Source organism: Puma concolor, chromosome B2 (assembly GCF_028749965.1).
Source record: "Puma concolor isolate L17-30 chromosome B2, mPumCon1.1.hap2, whole genome shotgun sequence".
Taxonomy (NCBI): domain Eukaryota; kingdom Metazoa; phylum Chordata; class Mammalia; order Carnivora; family Felidae; genus Puma; species Puma concolor.
Window position 1 is genome coordinate 64653566 of NC_141671.1, and position 19562 is coordinate 64673127.

The 19562-nt window shown below is 38.7% G+C and overlaps 1 protein-coding gene across 1 annotated transcript in view; it reads right to left on the bottom strand.

Moving 5' to 3' along the window:
* COL9A1 (collagen type IX alpha 1 chain) overlaps positions 1–19562 on the bottom strand; it is an 88556-nt gene that overhangs the window by 25543 nt on the left and 43451 nt on the right. Inside the window, exons 20-29 of the mRNA XM_086707173.1 lie at positions 17370–17423; positions 13778–13831; positions 12099–12152; positions 11909–11962; positions 11720–11773; positions 11264–11317; positions 10225–10269; positions 9170–9223; positions 9011–9064; positions 272–325 (exon numbers count right to left, since the gene is read on the bottom strand). Coding sequence (XP_086563299.1) covers positions 272–325; positions 9011–9064; positions 9170–9223; positions 10225–10269; positions 11264–11317; positions 11720–11773; positions 11909–11962; positions 12099–12152; positions 13778–13831; positions 17370–17423 — 531 coding nt within the window. The remainder of the gene's footprint in view (positions 1–271; positions 326–9010; positions 9065–9169; positions 9224–10224; positions 10270–11263; positions 11318–11719; positions 11774–11908; positions 11963–12098; positions 12153–13777; positions 13832–17369; positions 17424–19562) is intronic.

A 19562-nucleotide genomic window follows, 5' to 3' on the forward strand; every position in this document is an offset into this window, starting at 1 on the left:
ACAACCAGAGGCCAAATGTAGCACTTCGTGTCTCTCCTCGTTTCAAAATGTATGCTACAATCCACACTGATTCAAACACCCTCTGGGGGTATCCTAGATATAATGTGAAATTCCGCATTTACATTTTCACACATTCACAGCACAGTAGAAATCAAGCAAGGATGATTAAATCACTCTTCGCACATTGTTTTTCTCTCCTTGCTTATTTTTATAAGTTGACCATGTTTTGTATGAAGCGTATAAACTGCTGGAGACTGGAAATACTACTCACCAGTTTACCTGGTGGTCCTGGGGGTCCCACTGGTCCTATTTCACCTCTGCTGCCCTGGAAAAACACAAACATGACTGTCAACTGGACAGTTTGCCAGAATTCAAATGCTTAATTACTATGTCAATAAAATAACATTCTGCTTAGGTTTTTGTTTAAATATAAAAGTCATCAAAGTATTCTCCCCAAGGTCAACATTGTTACATAAAATGCCCACAGCCTCCCCACTATTCATCCTTCAGTGAATGTGTTAACTGTTCATTGTGATTACAAACCATTAGATAAAAATGATGTCTGATACATCCATGTGAAATGACAATTAGTAATTTTCTGCATCTAAGTCACACTATAACTTATATTATGGCTATTTGTGTATATGTTTTATCCTCTCATTTAGATTATGTGCCCTTGAGGTATAGGTATATTAATTTTGAATTCCGCAGAATGCCTAAACACAGAGTAAATTTCAGGTCTACGGTACATTGTAATGCAGCGTCTGGTAAAAGATCTTGAACCGCAAAAGAGTGAAAAAAGAGAAACGGGACAGGGATGTTTATCTTTAAGTTACTAATGCAACTTCAAAAAGAGATAATAGAAATTTACAAAGTTTCTGACATACAAAATTCTTTGTTCTACACATTCTTGTTCTAAACATATCTTAAAAGATTAAATAAACTTTGGAAAGTACAATTTATAATGAAAATGCACCAAAACCAACATTTCATTTTCTGAGCCAACTTCAATTTTTTATTTGAAACTCTAAGCCTTTTGAGAAAAGGAGACATGAATTCTTCAATTTCTTTCCCCAAGAACCTCATACAGTTTTATGCAGTCTGATAAACGTTTATTTTGAACACATATTCAACTAAACTGAACACAAGGCTATTGGGTAAATAATCACATTTCCTGGGCAGTATAAATAAAAATGAAAGTAGTCTTTTGACTTCATTTTACTTTAAAATGACACAAAAACTTCATATTAATTTTTGATATTTATATATTTTTTAATGTTTATTTATTTTTGAGAGAGAGAAAGTGCAAGCAGGGGAGGGGCAGGGGGGGTGCAGAGGATGACAGCAGAAAGCCACATTCAGGGCTCAAACTCACCAACCGGGAGATCATGACCTGAGCCAAAGTTGGATGCTTAACCAACTGAGCCACCCAGATGCCCCTTTGATATATATAAATGCTTCTGCTAAGATGATCCGGATCTGGCCCATATACTATTCATTTATCTATAATTTGAACTAAGTGTCAAGATCTATCATCATTCTGAATTTCCAGTTTTTTTTTAAAGGATTAAGAAATGTTTGCTAAATTACAGGTCTCTAGCTTGGAGCTCTAATTAAGTGGCAGTCGTTTCAAATGAATTACAGGTGATTTAAATGAAAAGCTCTTAAATACTTTATAAAAAATGTTTAAGCAGCTTGTCTAGTATATAAGTTTGTATGGTACATTAGCCCTTAACCCTTATAAGCAGCTTAGAAGCCTGAGGCAGCGTCCTTTGAGGATGGGCACTGGAAAGATGTAAGAAACCAGCCACTGTGGGGCGCCTGGGTGGCGCAGTCGGTTAAGCATCCGACTTCAGCCAGGTCACGATCTCGCGGTCCGTGAGTTCGAGCCCCGCGTCAGGCTCTGGGCTGATGGCTCGGAGCCTGGAGCCTGTTTCCGATTCTGTGTCTCCGTCTCTCTCTGCCCCTCCCCCGTTCATGCTCTGTCTCTCTCTGTCCCAAAAATAAATAAAAACGTGGAAAAAAAAATTAAAAAAAAAAAAAAAAGAAACCAGCCACTGTGATAGATTCTATCCATCTATAAATATAAATATAAATATAAATATAAATATAAATATAAATATAAATATAAAAGACTGGATTCCATCCTGTTAATTTAGCCCAGCACTTGAAAGTTCAAGACAGATTTTCTTCAGTATGTCTGTTCTGCTGGCATTTTCAATAATTTCTGAACTGCATCATGATTAAGATCCTAAATGCCATTGGGCTAACATGACTTTAATTCACAGAATAATTAATAATCATCAGTGGGAAAACTAATTAATGATATCAGAAGAGGAAAGCAGTTCTTGACACAAACTCAAGTATTCATTTCTAAATAAGTGAACCATTATGCCAAAATAAAGATGATTGATGTACTTTTTTTCTCTTTCACAAACCAAAGGGCTAAGTTAAAATAGAGGATTGTATAACTTTTCATTTCTTTCTTGTAGGGATTATTTTTCCAGTCAAAGACAAAGATTTTTCTCTGCTGGTATCTTATTTTTTCTGTCTTTCAGGAGCTCTTATTAGTCAATTCGTAAGTGTTTTCCAGCTGCTGGCAGGACCTTGGCAACACATATGAATGGCTCAGAACCCCAGTGTAGACAGTCTGTTCTGCTGAACTTCTACACCCACGAGCCCAGCACACCCAGAGGACTAGAGTAGGACTAGAGGATCAGTAAAATTACAAGCATTTTTCAGCATGTGTTACTCATTTTTATTTCTCTTCCACCCTTTAAATTCTTGGCCATATTATTTTATTTTTTTCAGAGATTAATTTTATTTATTTTATTTTGAGAGAAAGAGAGCATGAACACTTAACTGAGCCACACAGGTTGTTGGCCATTTGAAACATAGGTATTTCTATAGAAATCATCTCAAGTTTGACAAAGGTGATGTTTATTTTCACAACAATGACCAAGCAGTTACAAATAGAGTGTTAGGACAAGATTTTCTGATGGCCATTCTTAGGATTTCTATGTATTCTAAAAACATTTTCTAAGTTCTAGAATTTCACCTGTGAGTAAGATGAACATGAGTATTCAAGATATAAATAGTAATCTTTAAAAACATAGATTAAACACATGTTGTAGGGAGCAATTAACCATGACCTTGGAACCACAGGTGTGCTAAATACATGTAAACCTCCTGTTTTTCAAAAGCTGTGGTGATTACCATATTCTCAGATAAGGTCAAGGGAGACTGGTAGGAATATGGCTTTTCTGCTCAGTGGCTAATATTTACAAACCCTGTGACAACAAGAGTTCTGATTTGTAACAAAAAAAAATTGTAAGGGACCAGAAAAAAAGGCAGAACCCTACCATTAAAAAAAAATGAGGAACATTAAAAGGCTTTATTTTTCTCTTGGATGCTCAGTGCCACCATATATATCTCCAATATGTTCAGACACATCTGCCAACTCCTCCCTATTTAAGAAGCCAATCAATGCTTTAAAAAAGATGCAGACCCTCTACCAGTGATTCCCAACTATGGCTGTGCATTAGAATCCCCCAAAGAGTGTTTTAGAAATATAGTTCCCTTGGGGTGCCTGGGTGGCTTAGTCGGTCGAGTGTCTGACTCTTGATTTCGGCTCAGTTCATGATCTAACAATTCATGGGATTGAGCCCTGCATCAGGCTCTGCACTGATAGCATAGAGCCTGCTTGGGATTCTCTCTCTCCCTCTCTCTGTCTCTCTGTCTCTCTCTCTCTCTCTCTCTCTCCATCTCTCTCTGCCCCTCCCCCATGCTCACATACACGCTCTCTCTCTTTCTCTCTTAAACTAAATAAACACTAAAAGAACTATATTTCACCAGACATCTTCCACCACTCCATCTCCCTGCTCCTCCTTCTGCTTCCCTCCTCCTTGCTCCCATATATTCTTATTTTGTAGTTCTGAGGTAAGACCCAGGAATCTGTGTGGATTCATGTCATATTTGTCTTCACCAGCTTTACGTAAACTTTTGTTAAATGCTCATTATGAAAATTCCATAAACACCAAAATTTTAAATTTGCCAAATATGCCTTGGACCATTAGAATCTGGCAAGCTAACTTCAAATGAAAACCATCCTGCAGAGCCTTGACTAGAGCTGGCAAGGTACTGGAGATGAGGCCACAGGCACTGAGCCCCACTGCCAGTCCTGGCCCTGCTGTGCATCAGCCAACTCCAGGCCCGTAACTTCACCTCTCTGTGCCTCAGTTTCCTTACCTATGAAGTGGGGATAAAAGCGGTACCTATCTCATAGGGTTTTTGAGAGGATTGAATAGATACATAAAGCACTTAGAACAGTGTCTGGCTCATAGAAAGCACTGTAAACATTGGTTACTGTTTTTATCCAAGATTTTACCCAAGGCCTAAAGAAATCAGTCAAAATCATGTTTTTTAATCAAACGTTTAATTAAATTGTTCTTTGCGTTTCAAATCTCCCATTTCTTTGAGTGTAAAAATTGCTCTTGGAAAAAAAAAAAAAGTCTGCAATCTTCGTTTCTCTAGTTTCTATCAAGACCATTAACCACCGAGAAGGTACCTTCTTTATAAATAAATACTGGGAGCCGTTTTGTAAAACTAATTTCAATAAATACAGACAAATTATTCCACTTGGAACTCTCCCTTTTAAAATAGAGCTACGAGACTTTTAAAATATCATGGAAAAATCTATTTCATTATACTGATGTTATCATACTTATTTTGCAAAAAAAAAATTTTGGATTTTATTCCATTGTCCTCTAGATTGTGATGGTGGTTGCATTTGCCTGATTACCGAAAATGCTAACTAGATGAAGAATGAACATTATTCTTAGTACTATGCTAATTTTGGAAGTGAGAAATTATAAATCATTATACTTAGTCTGGAGTATATACTTAAGTGCCTCTCTCTGGGAAAAAGGATGCTGATTAACCCAGAAGATCAATTATGATTTCTACAGATTGTTGCTTTTACAAAACCATTTTCATATTAATATTAGAAGATGATATTAGTCCTAGTGCAATGGTAATTTTTAGGTTTGCCACAAAGATATTTTAAAAATCTATTCAACTTTACAGCATTGTATGGTTTTATTTCTCTCTGGTGTAGGTTTAAATACTCTTGCACACATGGAGGCAGATTAAAATCTATAACCACCACAGCTGCTTCACAAATTATTGACAGGGATAATATTCCATGGCCTGGGTGGCACAGGAAGGCAGTTTCGACCATTCGACAACGTACCATATGGGGACCTCTGTGCCCAGAGCTGTTGACGATAGGTGCGGGTAGAACTTCAAGAGAAATGAGAGAGGCTTCTGTTCCAGGAGTGTATAATCTTCAGAAAACTGGAAGCAGATCAGCATGGTGCTCGCTCATCCCAGTCAGAATCATGAGAGCAGAGCAAACACAACTCTCTCAACAAAAGCCCTGGCAAGTTCTGGGAATCCTGAAAGACGGAAATGGACCAGGAGCCACTGGATCCGAGGCCCCAGCCATAAGCCTGCTGTAAACCAGGAGTCACCCAGATCCAAGTGAAAAGCAGTAGAGTGTGACTGAGAAAGCCAGAAGCACGATCCAAGTGATAAAGATATGTGCTCATATGTCATCACTGGCGGTGACAAAAAAACCTCCCATATATCTTGCTGTGGCATTGGCTAAAGCTGTTAGAACAATGGTCTGGAAAGGGGAACACCACTTAATTTCAAAGACATGCTCCAATTAGCCTGGTCCATTAGTAGGACACATTAGAAATAGGTTTTCATTCCTTCTACTCAGCTTTTCAATTTGACATTTTCAGGAAAAACTGCTAAAACTTGTGAGGAATAGTTGAAAATGTGTGAACCTTTATCTATGAAACTAAATTTAATGATGTAAAATGAAAGAATAAATGTATCCTTCACTAAGTAGATTTGATGTTAAAACTCTGCTCCAGAACTCTAATACTTAGAACCTCTTGGGACACTTTTCTATAAAATTTATAGTAGGTGAGAAGTCAGTTATTACCAACATAAGCAGCATAGCAAGATTTATTATACCTCCAATTCAGTTCATTTTAAGAAATATTTATTAAGCACCACCTTGCGACAGGCCCTGAGTAAAGAGATGTAGGGACCACAAAGGCGGATCACAGGTGTCCCTGCATCCCCGCTGTTTCCACAGCAAGGGGCAAAAAGGGAGGCACACCATAAGAGACTCTTAAATGCAGAGAACAAACTGAGGGTTGCTGGAAGGCAGGTGGGTGGGGGAGGGCAAAATAGGTGATGGGTATTAGGGACGACACTTGTTGGGATGAGCACTGGGTTCATATGTAAGTGATGAATCACTAAATTCTATTCCTGAAACCATTATTACACTATATGTTAACTAACTTGGATTTAAATAAAATCTAAAACAATAAATAAAATTAATTAATTTAAAAAAGTTTTCAGGGGCCCAGGGTTGTAGGGTTCAGAATAAGGAGAGAGCACTTCTATCTGGAGGATGGGACATAATCAGAGATGGTTTCATTGTACAATTAACATTTTAATCACATCTAAGAAGACACATGGGACATTGAGAAGAAAGCCATCTAAGTGCAGAGCATAAGAAAAGAAGGGCAGGCTGAGAAGTACAGAGACTATTTGGAAATTAGCATGGAGTCCAGCTTGACTTGAACACAGGCTGGCTCTGAGCAAGGCAGAAGTGGAACATAAAACTAGAGGGTAAACCAACAGTTTAAGATTTGGTACTTTCTTTAATTGCCAGTGGAGATCCATGGAAGATTTGTAAATAAAGAAGAGAAGTGATGACAGAAGGCATACTTCAAAAAGACCAGGATGGCAGTCTGCACAGCTGGGGTCACAGCCAGTCCCCAGGCCTCTGAAATGGTGCCTGATACTTTTGTGTGTCACCATGGCCATGGGAACACTACTGGAGTTCTAGGGTAAGGTCCTGGGGAACACAGAATTATCCCAACCAAGATACCAGGAGTACCTTGTTGGGAAACACTGGTAGAGGAAGGATAGACAAGCTGGGGAGGCAAATCAGGAGACAACGGATAATCCAAGCAGCAGCTAATGATCTGAGCCAGGACAGTGGAAGTCGGCTTAGAAAAGAAGAGTCAAATGTAAGAGACCTTCAAAAGGAGGTGGTAGAATCAGCGGGTCCTACTAGAGATAGGAATCATGACCGAAGAAAAACACCAAAGCTTTGAGCTGCAATGAGAACCTAGACATTTACAGAAACGCAAAAATCAAAACCTGAATCAGGTTGAAACATAGGCAGAACAGATATAGGCATAACAGATCTGCCTGCCCTCACATAAAAGAAGTAAACACTCCCACCCCATCTCCTTCCGCAGTTCTGCCTCTGGTTCTCGATATATCCCATGGCACTTAACTGATGATGGGCCAAGCCCTCTCTACTGTGTCACATTTTGTGCTTCAGTGTGTGGTCCTCACACACAGCAGGTGCTCCTTCACCTTTACTGTTTTCTGCTCTACAAAGTGAACACTAGACTTAATAGCCAACATTCTCAAAGTTTCGGTGCCCCTTTCCCACACTGTTAAATCTTTCTGGACCAGTCACGGAGAATCTTCATTGTTTTAGGAATGTGATCTAGCTACAAACTCATTGCTTTGGCAGTCAATTTAAGGAAAGTATTTTAATTAGAAATTTGCAGGCTTCAAGCTAGAGAGAAGAAAAGGATAAGTGAGCAGCGAGGGAGCAAGGAGCATAATGAGGGGCAATAGCTAGTTTCTTTGGCTGCAGAGAAACTTTTGGAAACCACCTGGTAGAGGTCAGTTGACAAACATCCATGAGAAATGGAAAAATTCCCCTCTCATGTCACAAGACACCTGGAATATTTCACTTCCCTCAAACATGAAAATCCTCATTCAGCATGCTCATGAAATGCTTTAAAAGAAGTAACAACAATATTTAGAAATAATTCTGTGTTCTCACTTGGAATTCTTTTTGATACTCAGCAGATTTTGAAAACAAGAACTTTATACTGAAGGCCAGAGAGAATTTTTTAAAATTCACATTAACGTTTAATTTCCTAATCAGTTTCTCTCTAAGGGTTAAAGGGAAAATCTATGTTGCTATATTTGATGCAAAATAGGCACATTTACAAACTCACACTAAAAAATGTCTGGCGGTTTCTCAAAAACCTAAACATAGTTCTCACATGACCTAGAAATTCTACTTCTAGGTATTGTACTCAAGAGAAAAACATGTGACCACACAAAAACTCATAGAAAAATTTTCATAGTAGCATCATTCATAATGGCCAAAAAACAGAAATAACCCAAATGTCCATCAGTGGATGAAAGAATGAATGAAATTTGGTATATCCATGCAACTGAAATTATTCACCAATAAAAAGGAATGAAGTACGGATACATGCTACAGCATAGCTAAGACTTGAAACATGTTGAAAGAAGCCAATCACTGAAAAACCCACATAATTATATGATACCATTTATATGATATTTTCAGAACAGGTAAATGTACAGAGACAGAAAGTGGATTCGTGGTTGAGTAGGGCTGAGAAGATTAGGAGGAAGTGTTGAGTGACTGCAAGTGGACACAGAGTTTCTTTTTTGGATGATGAAAATGTTGAAAATGGACTGTGGTAATGGTTGCATAATTCCACAGATATGCTAAAAATCAATAAATTGTATACTTTAAATGGGTGGGTTATATAGTACATGAATTATGTCTCAGTACCATTGTTCTTTAACCACACTAAAATATTTCCCTCAACATGAGATGAGAGCAAAAAGGGTCATCATGCTTTTTAAACATATTTTAAACATTTTTAAAGTTTTATTTCCACTTTCTGAATTTAAAAAAAGCATGTGTATACATAAATAGCATTCCCATTCCATTGTCTCTCTCGGCTAGGACATGCTCAAACACCAGAAGGCATTCATGGATAAATGAACAAATGATTGGAAGAACACCCAGCAAAACCCTGAGAAGGCACCTTGGAAGGTTCTACAGAAAAGGAGTACTCACAGGAAGCCCTCGGGGTCCTCGGGGTCCCACTTCTCCTGGAGGCCCCTGTTGGCCCTATTATGAGGAAGGCAAGGAAAGAAAAAGTTAACACTCCCTAATTCTTTGCTCACTGATTGCAACAGGTTATAATATAAGGAAAGGTAACTCATGGCATCTTACCGGTTTGCCTGAATTCCCCAATTGACCAGGCTTCCCTGGAGCACCTGTGTTACCCTAAAGGTAAAGAGCAACATTCAGAGTAATTCAGACAGCAAGTAAGCATATCATCAACCTGTCTAGGCCAGACCAGGCATTTCTGACACCTAAATAGCATTAATTTCCCAATTTCACATTGCGAATTTGGGAAGATGTAGAATCTCTTTCTTAGTGGATACATTAAAAAGTTTTTCAGATTCAGGATAATGTTCTGTTATTCCCACAAGTATAGTAAAGGTGTCAAAAAGTCCAAAAGTGAAGGTCAAATGTCAAAAAAATGAAGGTCATTAGCCAGACAAGAATATGAGAAAAGTTTTCTTTCTTCACAATATTAATTATATGTGTCTTTCCTTTACCACTTCTGTCTCCAATACCTTTCTTTGAGCCCTTTTACCTGACACTGACACTATTAAAATTAAAAAGAATCCTGTGAACATGAGGAGTAAGAGGATGTGCTGTTGAGAAAAACCCTGCCAGCAAGCTCCAGGGAAAGCACATGTCTGGGATGTCATCTGCACCATCAGTCTCTCAGAGTCTACTTATTAGGGAACATCTCTGCTCTTTAAAGATGCCGTGGACCCCTATAATTAGAGAGCTGTAGCCATATAACCTGGTAGTGACCAAATTCTACATTATTCACATTTTATCTATTTTATTCAAAGCTATGTCTTCTCCCTTTAATTTTTCTTTCACCTGTTGTTTTTAATTGTGACATAATTTCTATGGCTTAGTAACAATTTCCTTATTTTAAGTGCTAAAGAACAGTAACACTTTCTCTGTTTTCTACTGGCAAAGGATGACACTTTCAGGAAGGAAGTCTAATCAGCAACACTTTGTCAAAGTATTCTGTTTGCAGCTAGGAAAGAGAATAGCATTTGAAGCCATAAAGCCTTTTTCATTTCTCCTTAGAGTCAAAAATAAAAGTCAGGCTGGAAATACTAAAAATGATAAATAAAACACACTAACGAAAGAATAAAGAAATAGAGAAAAGTACTAATTAAAAAGGTTTAATCTTTTACCTTTTCACCAGCAACACCCTTTGCTCCAGGGATCCCAGGTACACCCTGAAAGAGCGCATACAGAACACGGGTTGAACCACTTCACCTGAGAATCTGCAGGTGCCGTGCTCACTTCATGCCGAGGGGCCAAGGGGATCGTGACAGCAGCAAAGCTTTAATGTGAGGGAGCTTCTCCCTAGTTCCCAAATTCTGAACAGTTTAGAAGGAATTGCTTCACTGTATCTGGCTTGTTAAATCTGAACACCCTTAGGCAAATCCTGCCTCTAAACTAAAGTTATTTTTCAAGCATGAATTTCCAAATTATAATCCAGTACTATTTGCAGGTCAATGGGAGCTTCTACTACCAGCATGATTTGAGGTACAGAGTAACAAAACAGGGACCTACCTACTGAATCGCTAACGCTTAAGTAGGAAAAAAAATGGCAGGAGAATGCTGGCTCTAACTAAAATTTGGTACTATTGGGAGTCCTAATGTTCTCTCACTGGTTATTTTGAAATGTCAGACAGATATCATAATAAATTGTGGCCAGTCCTCAAATCACCAAGTATCCCTTTGTAACCTTGAAACATGTGTCTCCAAGAATACATCTGTATAATCCACATTAGCCTCCAGCCACATCAATGCAGGGAAACACCAATTTGAATAATTCAAAATACCACACATCAAAACAAAATGGTATCTTATATCTCACATTGTCCTATGAACATACTCTCAACCCTCTTATGGCTCAACTCTGCTAACAAGAACTTCAGAACTAGTTAAAAGTAGGAGGAAGTATATGACCCTGGCCCATAGCTCAGGGTTAGTGAAATAAGACAAATTGAGTGAACTAAAGATAGAAGATAAAATTGAAGCTTAGTATAGTTATTAGAGAAATAGCTAGTTATTCAGAAAAAAGTAGAAAATGTAAAACTGTAAAAATATAAAATTAAAGTATCATATATGTTCCCCAGAACTTATCAAATTATTTCTCCCTAAAATTCATATTTTCAAAATATGTACCCAAACGAATAAACATTTAAAGACTCAAATACTTACAGGTAACCCTTGCAATCCTGCATCACCAGGAGGCCCAGGTTTCCCTGGTTCACCCTGAAAAAAGAAGTTTGTATGCATCATTGGACTTGTATGAACTGCTTAATTTCTTTCAAGAAAGGAAAGGACACAGACCTTCTAAGTAGAAGGATAATCTCTACATCTGACCTTACATGCACTTTTATAATATGATCCAGTTCAGGGAGGGGGGAGGAGGACGATGGACTTAGGACATAAATTTAATCAAAATACACAGTTTCTTTCAGCGACTTTCATTAACAGGGCAATTTTACTGAGTTCCTAAAACCAAGTAAAGAAACATACTATTCTAATAGTATTTTCAGTTGACACTTGATTTAAAAATTAAAAGGAGGAGAAAAGCCAAAGCCAGCTAAATACATTTCCCAGTAATGTAGTAATGGAAATGCTGTGCTTGGTTGGCCAGGGCCACACAGCTACCTTTGTTCCAGGCATTCCAGGTATCCCATCACGGCCATCCACACCTGGCAAGCCCTACAGACACACAAAGAAACAGACTGTCTCTCAGAAATAGTCACAGCCTTCTTCCCTTCATTATTTTCTAAAGTTTTATTAGAAGTTAATAATCACTTTGAAAAATGTGCTTGATAACTGTGGCTCAGGACATACCGTGTCTCCTTTGGACCCAGGGACACCAGGAATTCCTCTAGAACCTTGAGGTCCCTGCAGGGCAGAAAGGCAAGGATAGACAAGACATGCTCATTTATCACAATACTTAGGACACATCAAAGAGGTAAGCAGAATCAGAGGACACCAAAAAGCACCATGTTTACAGTGATTAACACTAATTTGAACTCACTCTATCTCCCTTGGGACCTGTTTCTCCTGGAGGTCCTCGCTGTCCTTGATCACCCTGTATGAAAATAAAATGTTGTTAATACAAGCAGAAGTCACTTATTGATAGACTTTTGAAATTATAAAACTCCATCCATATTACCTTACTACTGCTCTTTCAACCTTTGCTCTGACTTGGATGCCTAGCTCAAGAAATCTTTTTTATTTTTTATAATTTTTTTAATGTTTCTTTGAGAAAGAGACAGTGTGAGCCAGGGAGGGATGGGGGTGGAGGGGGGGATACAGAGTCTAAAACAGGCTCCAGGCTCTGAGCTGTCAGCACACAGCCTGATGCGAGGTTCAAACTCACGTACCATGAGATCATGACCTGAGCCGAAGTCGGACACTTAACCAACTGAGCCACTCAGGCGCCCCTCGAGAAATCTTTTTATAAAATTACATTGTCTTAAAAATTTATATTGCCATGGGGATAACTGAGACTTACGTGTCTTTTGATTTCATTTTAAATGCATAAAGCTTCTGTGTTCTTTGGATGTATAGGTATAATAAAATTAAGATCCATGCTGCAGATAACTTTGACATCAGTAACTATGTCTACATATCAGCTAAATGCATTGACTATCTTGCTGAGTTGAGGTTTGGATCAGTTGCCAATCTTGTCTCCATATTATTTCATTCTCCAGGCAATGATAGGGGTTCCTGTCAAAATTATCTGGCTAATGTTGATTTATGGTATAGGCAGTAATAGAGGATGTGTCTTCCTAAAATACAGCTTTTGTTGAATTGCATAACCACTCTACAATCTCAAATGGCTTCCTATTGCTACTATATCAGTTCAAACTGCTAAGATTGGCATTAAAAGCACTCCATAATATGATCCTACCTCATCTATTCAATTTGATCTTCTCAGTAGAAACTTCCAATGCCAGACAGTAACAGCCCCTATGACAACACATACCCCCATCACCACCAACAGTGTTCTTTCTCACCTGTACTCTGCTGCCCATCCCCCCCAGAGTGGCTTTCCAGGTCAACCTGCCTCTAAGATCCTCTTGCATGGATTACCTCCACCACATATTCTAGTGCTTGATCTTATAATGTACAACATAGTTACATTCTGTCTTTCCCACTGGGCCATAGGAGTTTGATAGTTGGAGATTCTATTTTAATTATACCTTCTCTATTTTTTCTGTGATCAAAGTGGTTATTAATAGACGGCTTTGTATTTATTTCTAGAAAAGGTGTGAGGGAGCCCGTAATAATGACACATGTGCATGTGACAGTCAAAATATAGAATAATGAGGTCAGAAATCATAGAAAAGGAAAAGAATTATCCAAGCAACTGAAATATAGTAACAGATGGTTACTGTGACTCTAAGCATCCTGGCAACCAACACAAAAGGAAAACACAACAAATGTAAAAACTCAACATTTTGACTTCACCTATAAGAAAAACAAAAATCCATACCAAGTCAAAAGAACATTCTCTTTGTCCAAGAAAGTGATGCTCATCATGATTAAAATTTGTTTAAATAAATATAAAAACTATTGCCCATTTTACTACTTTAATTATTCACATGTGGAAGACATGCGTGCACATGCACACACACACAGAGCAAATAATCTTTCCTGATCATTGCTAAAGAATCTGTCATTGGGTCTTGTAAAAGGAAAACTACTTACAGGTGCACCAGGGAGACCTTGAGGCCCAGGTTCTCCATCTAAGCCCCGAGCACCCTACAAAAAAAAAAAAAAAAAAAAGACAAAGAAATGAAATTAAGATCAGCCATTTAAATGTTTATTTATTTATTTTGAGATAGAGAGAGAGAGAGAGCAGGGGGAGAGAGAGAATCCCAAGTAGGCTCCACACTGTCAACGCAGGGCTCAATCCCACTAACTATGAGATCATGACCTGAGCTGAAAATCAAGTCAGACACTTAGCGGACTGAGCCACCCAGGCACCTCAAGATTACTCATTTATGTTAAAGGCCACATCAGTCTTTCTACAGAACTTTAATAGCCAGATAAAAAAGGAGGTTTTGTGTTTGCAACATATACTGTATTCATCAGTGAACTCCAGGGATTTTTTTTTAATGTTTATTTATTTTTGAGAGAGAGACAGAAACAGAGTGCCAGCGGGGAGGGGCAGAGAGAGAGGGTGACAGAGAATCCAAAGCAGGCTCCAGGCTCTGAGTTGTCAGCACAGAGCCCAATGCAGGGCTTGAAGCCACAGACTGTGAGATCATGACCTCGCGTGACTGCTTAATCAACTGAGCCACCCAGGCACCCGTGGTGAGTGTTTAATCAGACACCTCAGATATGAAAACACTTAGTTTGCATCTTCTCATCCCACCCAAAGTACTTATGGCCAGTCTTTGATACCACTTTGGATATTTTAAGTTAACACTGTATCCATTCTTGATTGATGACATGAACTGAAAACACTGGTACCTGTTTAGAGAACTTGACAAACCTATTGAAGAGGTTTGGTACTCACCCTGCAGGCCTCTCAGGATTCTGATGGGAATTTGTTAGCGGTGAAGACCAAGGAGCCACCCAAAGAATAGCTGGCATGGACTCTGCTGCTGCTGCAGCTGTGGGTGGGATTCTCTGACACTGGATTTCCACCAAGATCCAGAATCAGAAGTCCAGCCATGCGGTTTAGAAGAACGAATTTTAATAAGGATTTGAGTATGCCCTCTTCCATCCTGGATGGACATTAGGTTCAGTTTATATGAAATAATTCATTTACTTCCTTCACAACAAACACCCTACCAAGTGACGGTGGCATAAAAACTACACAGCTTTGGAAATGTAATTGTCTTGAAATCAATTCTGACTTGGTTATATTGTACGTGTCGCCTTCTTATTTAATTATAAGAATCAAACTGTGATTTTAAAACAAAAAAGGGGGGGCGGTTAGTGCTTTCTGCATAGGCTACATGATAAAATACAACCCTCTTTAAATCTTTTTCTCATCTGCTAAGTGAATGAGAAGGCAGAAGGGCCACTGGAGTCCACAGGCCATCTCCTAATGAAAAGGGTTGAGGTAAGGAGATGATAAAATAAATAGAAAACAGTCCAAAGAGTATTGCATGGATGTCAGCCCAAGAAAACCAGGTGGACAGCGTCTGTAGTATTAAGAGTCAGAAAACCTTTGATAGAAGGTTCAGAAAAGAGAGAATCAAATAAAGGACACAACCGAAGCAGAGGCACCACAGAGCCTTGAAATTCTTTGATCCCTAAAAACTAGAACAGAGCAGAAAGCAGTCTACGTTCACCAGGGAAGGAGAGATTTGGAAGACCCGAAAAAGACCTTGAATTCATCATTCACCCTGCGTGGTGAGAGCGGAGCCCGGCCTTTGCATTATAGAAATGGCTGTGATGCACTCACTCTCTCTCTTATTGCTGTTCAGCACAAGCTGAGACCCAAAATGCTGTTACTAGGCAACCACACCAGGGGTCTGAGTTCATGAGAAGAGCTTGCTTTTTTTTTTTTTTTTATGGAAAGCAATTTGACAGAACTCAGAGGAAATGAGAAATTTTGAAAAATGCCAAGTAAAAAACATGCCTCAAATAAAGAGCATATCAAGAACAGTAATTGGTTTCAAAGTGTGGGGTCACATATTTTAGATGATTTAAACCCAGAAAAAGCGAAGGCCTAGGTATCAGCAACTTCAAAACAAATGGGATGTATTACTTAATAACAGAAGAGAGACACACAGAATGTTACTTAAGGTAACATGAATATAGAAATATGAAATATGTTTTTTAAAATACAGTGTTTTTAGAAAAGAAATATTCTACAGGAAATGGAAGAGTAAAACAGGCAGAATGAGAATACCCAAAAGGGACAGCAAGGCTGAAAAAAAAAGAGTCACAAAATAATTCCTTCAATTTCCAAAAATATGCATTTCTTTTAAAAAATTTAGTTTTATTTTTTTGAGCACCTACAATCTGCAAGTTAGTCCCACTTAGCGGTTAATAAAAGTCCTGTGCTTCTGTGTGAAATGACACAAATTAGCTCTAGAGGTTCTAAAGAGAAAGAGGTGAGGGTCAGAAGTGGTGGTAGGCAAAGTGCTTTTCTTTTTCCAAGCCCACAAAGTGGCTTTTCTAACATACTCTGTAAGTAGTAACCATTTTCTGAAAATCTGATAGAGAAGGTAGACACACCCCTACACACACTCACATACACACACAGTGAGAAAGACATTTCTGAACACAGCATGAATGTTCAAGTTTCCATTGTTTTCATTCACGATACTCAGCCAAGCCCTCCCTAGCCCCATCCTCCACCAGTAGGAGCATGTCTTCCAGGTAGGTCTGGCATCCCTCTGATGTCACCATCTCCCCCCTGAGCCCTCCCAGTTCCCTGATCAAGAGTAACCACTCCTTCATCTTCACTCCCTCAAACCACTTGCCCTCAAATTTATGGGTCTCTTGTATACACTGTAGTCAGCTATCTACTCACTCGTTTCTCCCAATAAATAACAAATTTGAAGTCCTTATTACTTGTTGAATCTCCCCAGCATCTCGCAGTGCCTTGCTATGGAAATGGTAGGAGAATCTGGTCTTTGCAACTGGGCTAAGGACAGATTCGAAAACTCCAGCCACAAGTATAGGATTCCTGTTGAAGGCAGAGCTCAGCAATCCACCTAGCAGAGAGCCACAGATGGCCCCAGTGTCCTTAGGGATATCCTGCCTTCTCTTACCTCTCCCTTCCTTCCATTCCTTCCTTGTCTTTGCTTTGATTTCCAGGTATTGTGTCAGTGCTATCAGTATTAACTATTGATAATGATAAAGAGATAAAATGTAACAGCCCTGCTTACTTCTATTTACTCGAGATAATTTAAAATATATAATACATAAGTATCATATGTACTCTTTTCTATCATCTATGTTTATAACAGAAATGTGAAAACCTAACTAAACATCCACAAAGCAAATAAAAAATAAAAAATGATGTTGCTTGGGTGCCTGGGTGGCTCAGTCGGTCAAGCGTCAGACTTCAGCTCAGGTCATGACCTTGTGGTTTGAGGGTTCGAGCCCTGCATCAGGCTCTGTGCTGACAGCTCAGAGCCTGGAGCCTGCTTCAGACTCTGTGTCTCCCTCTTTCTCTGCCCTTCCCCCGGTTTCTCTCTCTCTCTCTCAAAAATAAACCTTAAAAAAATTTTTTTAATGTTGCTAAAAATAAGATATTTTTAAGTGGCAAAAAGCTCAAATATTTACACATTTGATTATCATATCATCATCATCATCATCATCATCATCTTACTTTTTCCCCTTTGGCCCCAACTATGCCAGTGATGCCTCTTAATCCTTGAGCTCCCTGGAAATATAAAAACAACAGTGAATTGCTTTAGTTGAAGCACACACTTGTTTGTTTCTCTCATCACAAAAGCTGATCCAAAAGGATGTTAACATAACCAAAGGTAACAAGAAACTGTGACATTATATAAACAAATATTTCTAGTTTAGAGAGAAAATCCAAGGAGAATTATTCTGATGGCAAAAGAATTTTAAAATTCTGAAGACATATGCATACCTGGAGTTGGAGCAATTACTGATGACAAAAAAGAAACATCACTGCATAAGAGAACTACAATCATGTATTAGATTTATCTTTTAACTCAGGTAGAGAATACACTGCCATTTCTACCTCCTTAATGGTTTGTAAGTTGGTTACATGTAAGATGGTTGTGATTTTAAACTTTGGAATAATTTTTCCCCACCAGTGTATGCTATCAAAGGCAATTAGGTTTCTAGACTAGCCCACAAAAGCTTATGACCTGTAAATGGAGCTAAAGTCTTTACTAACCACTAGGGGTCACTATTTGTTATACCATCTCCATGATAGAGGCACTCTATCTTGGGGCAGTAAGAATCCATCTCACTTCATCCCAGGCAAAGGAGTGGGTAATTCTAAAAGTAAGGATATGAGTGTGATTTCCAGAATCTTTTCTAATACTAAAATGCCACCATTCTCAATTCTCTGGTCACAGCAGCAGGGCCCCAGGAGTGGATCCTGTAAAGAGTGGGCCTGGGTGTTCTCTTGGGAGAAGCAGGAGATAGATGCTCCTTCAGGAAAGTGGAAAAGCCACTTCTGAGCAATTTGCTAACTGTCCACTATAACTGGCGTACAATAAGGTAGCTCCAGGCCAGTCATTCTCTTGTGTTCTCACTTAGAGAAAACGGGGCACTTCAGTGGCCAACCCTTCATCCAGACAAGTGACAAATTCTATGCAAACTAGTTAGGAATGACCTGCTAGAACATGTAAGATGTAATATGTAACATGATGCAGCTTAGAATAACCACTTGGGATATAAACCACTTGAGATGTGGCCATTTCAGATTAAAACTGCTCTTTCTGAAGGTAGTTCTGCAAAATGAATTCCAAAAATATTTGAGCCAATGGCAGTGACATCAGAATGCCATGTATTGTCTCCCAAGGTGATGACTTTGAAGGGCAGAGCTCATGTATACATGTTCCAAAGAGCATATTTTTAAAAAATCTGTTCATTACTTTATAGATGTACATTTAAAAAGTGAAAATCTGTGAGTTTTACAGAAACATTTTGGCAAACCCACTCCCAAACACCAGAAGGTCAGCAAGTGCTAACAATATCACCCATGCTTGAGCCATGCAGCACCCAACAGATATCCTTAATCCATGAAAATACTTTTAAATGCTGCTTGCAAAATCCTGTTCTGAGGATTTGGGGGAATGGCTTTCAAAATAACTCCAATTCCCCACCAAATTTTCATCAGATCAAAAACAAAAAACAAAAAACATATGTCTCTTACACTACTTATTTCCATCTTCCTCCTGTAAAATAAAGTCCATCTCCTTCTTGTCTCCTATCAAAGGTTCAGGGAAGACAAGCTTCTGGAGTAAGCCCCTTGTACTCCTCCAGGTTTCCTTAAAGTTCTTATGTGGCTTAAAAGCAGAGGCCATTTCTTACAAATGTGCAGACTTCCTTCCTTTAGCTGGAATTTCCTTAAGTTCTGGGTAAGCACTAATCGGCACAACTCCCTGAACTCTTTCATAAATGGCCAGTTGTTTGGGGAATAGCAGAGCAGGGCAAGGAAGGGTGGTGGCCCCATGTTTGTCCTCCCTAACTCTTTCGTTTCTGAGAATAGGACCTGAGTCTGTGCTTTACATAGTAAAGACCGTGGCTAGCTGCAATTCAATCAATATTCAGAAATTATTATTTCCATAATTGTTACTACTCATCCTGACAAGAAAAAAAGTGTAACAAGTCTACTTTCATATACAAAAGTAATGTAAATTTTGATGTCCCAAACACTTTAAATTGACATATGTCAATGCCCCAGATTACTTCACTGTGCATTTAATTGCAGCAATCTGCCAAAGCACAAGGGACCAACTTTTTATTTTAAAAAAACATGATTACAAGGAATTAAGAATGTTCTAATTATAATGATTACATGCTGGCATAAGGTACA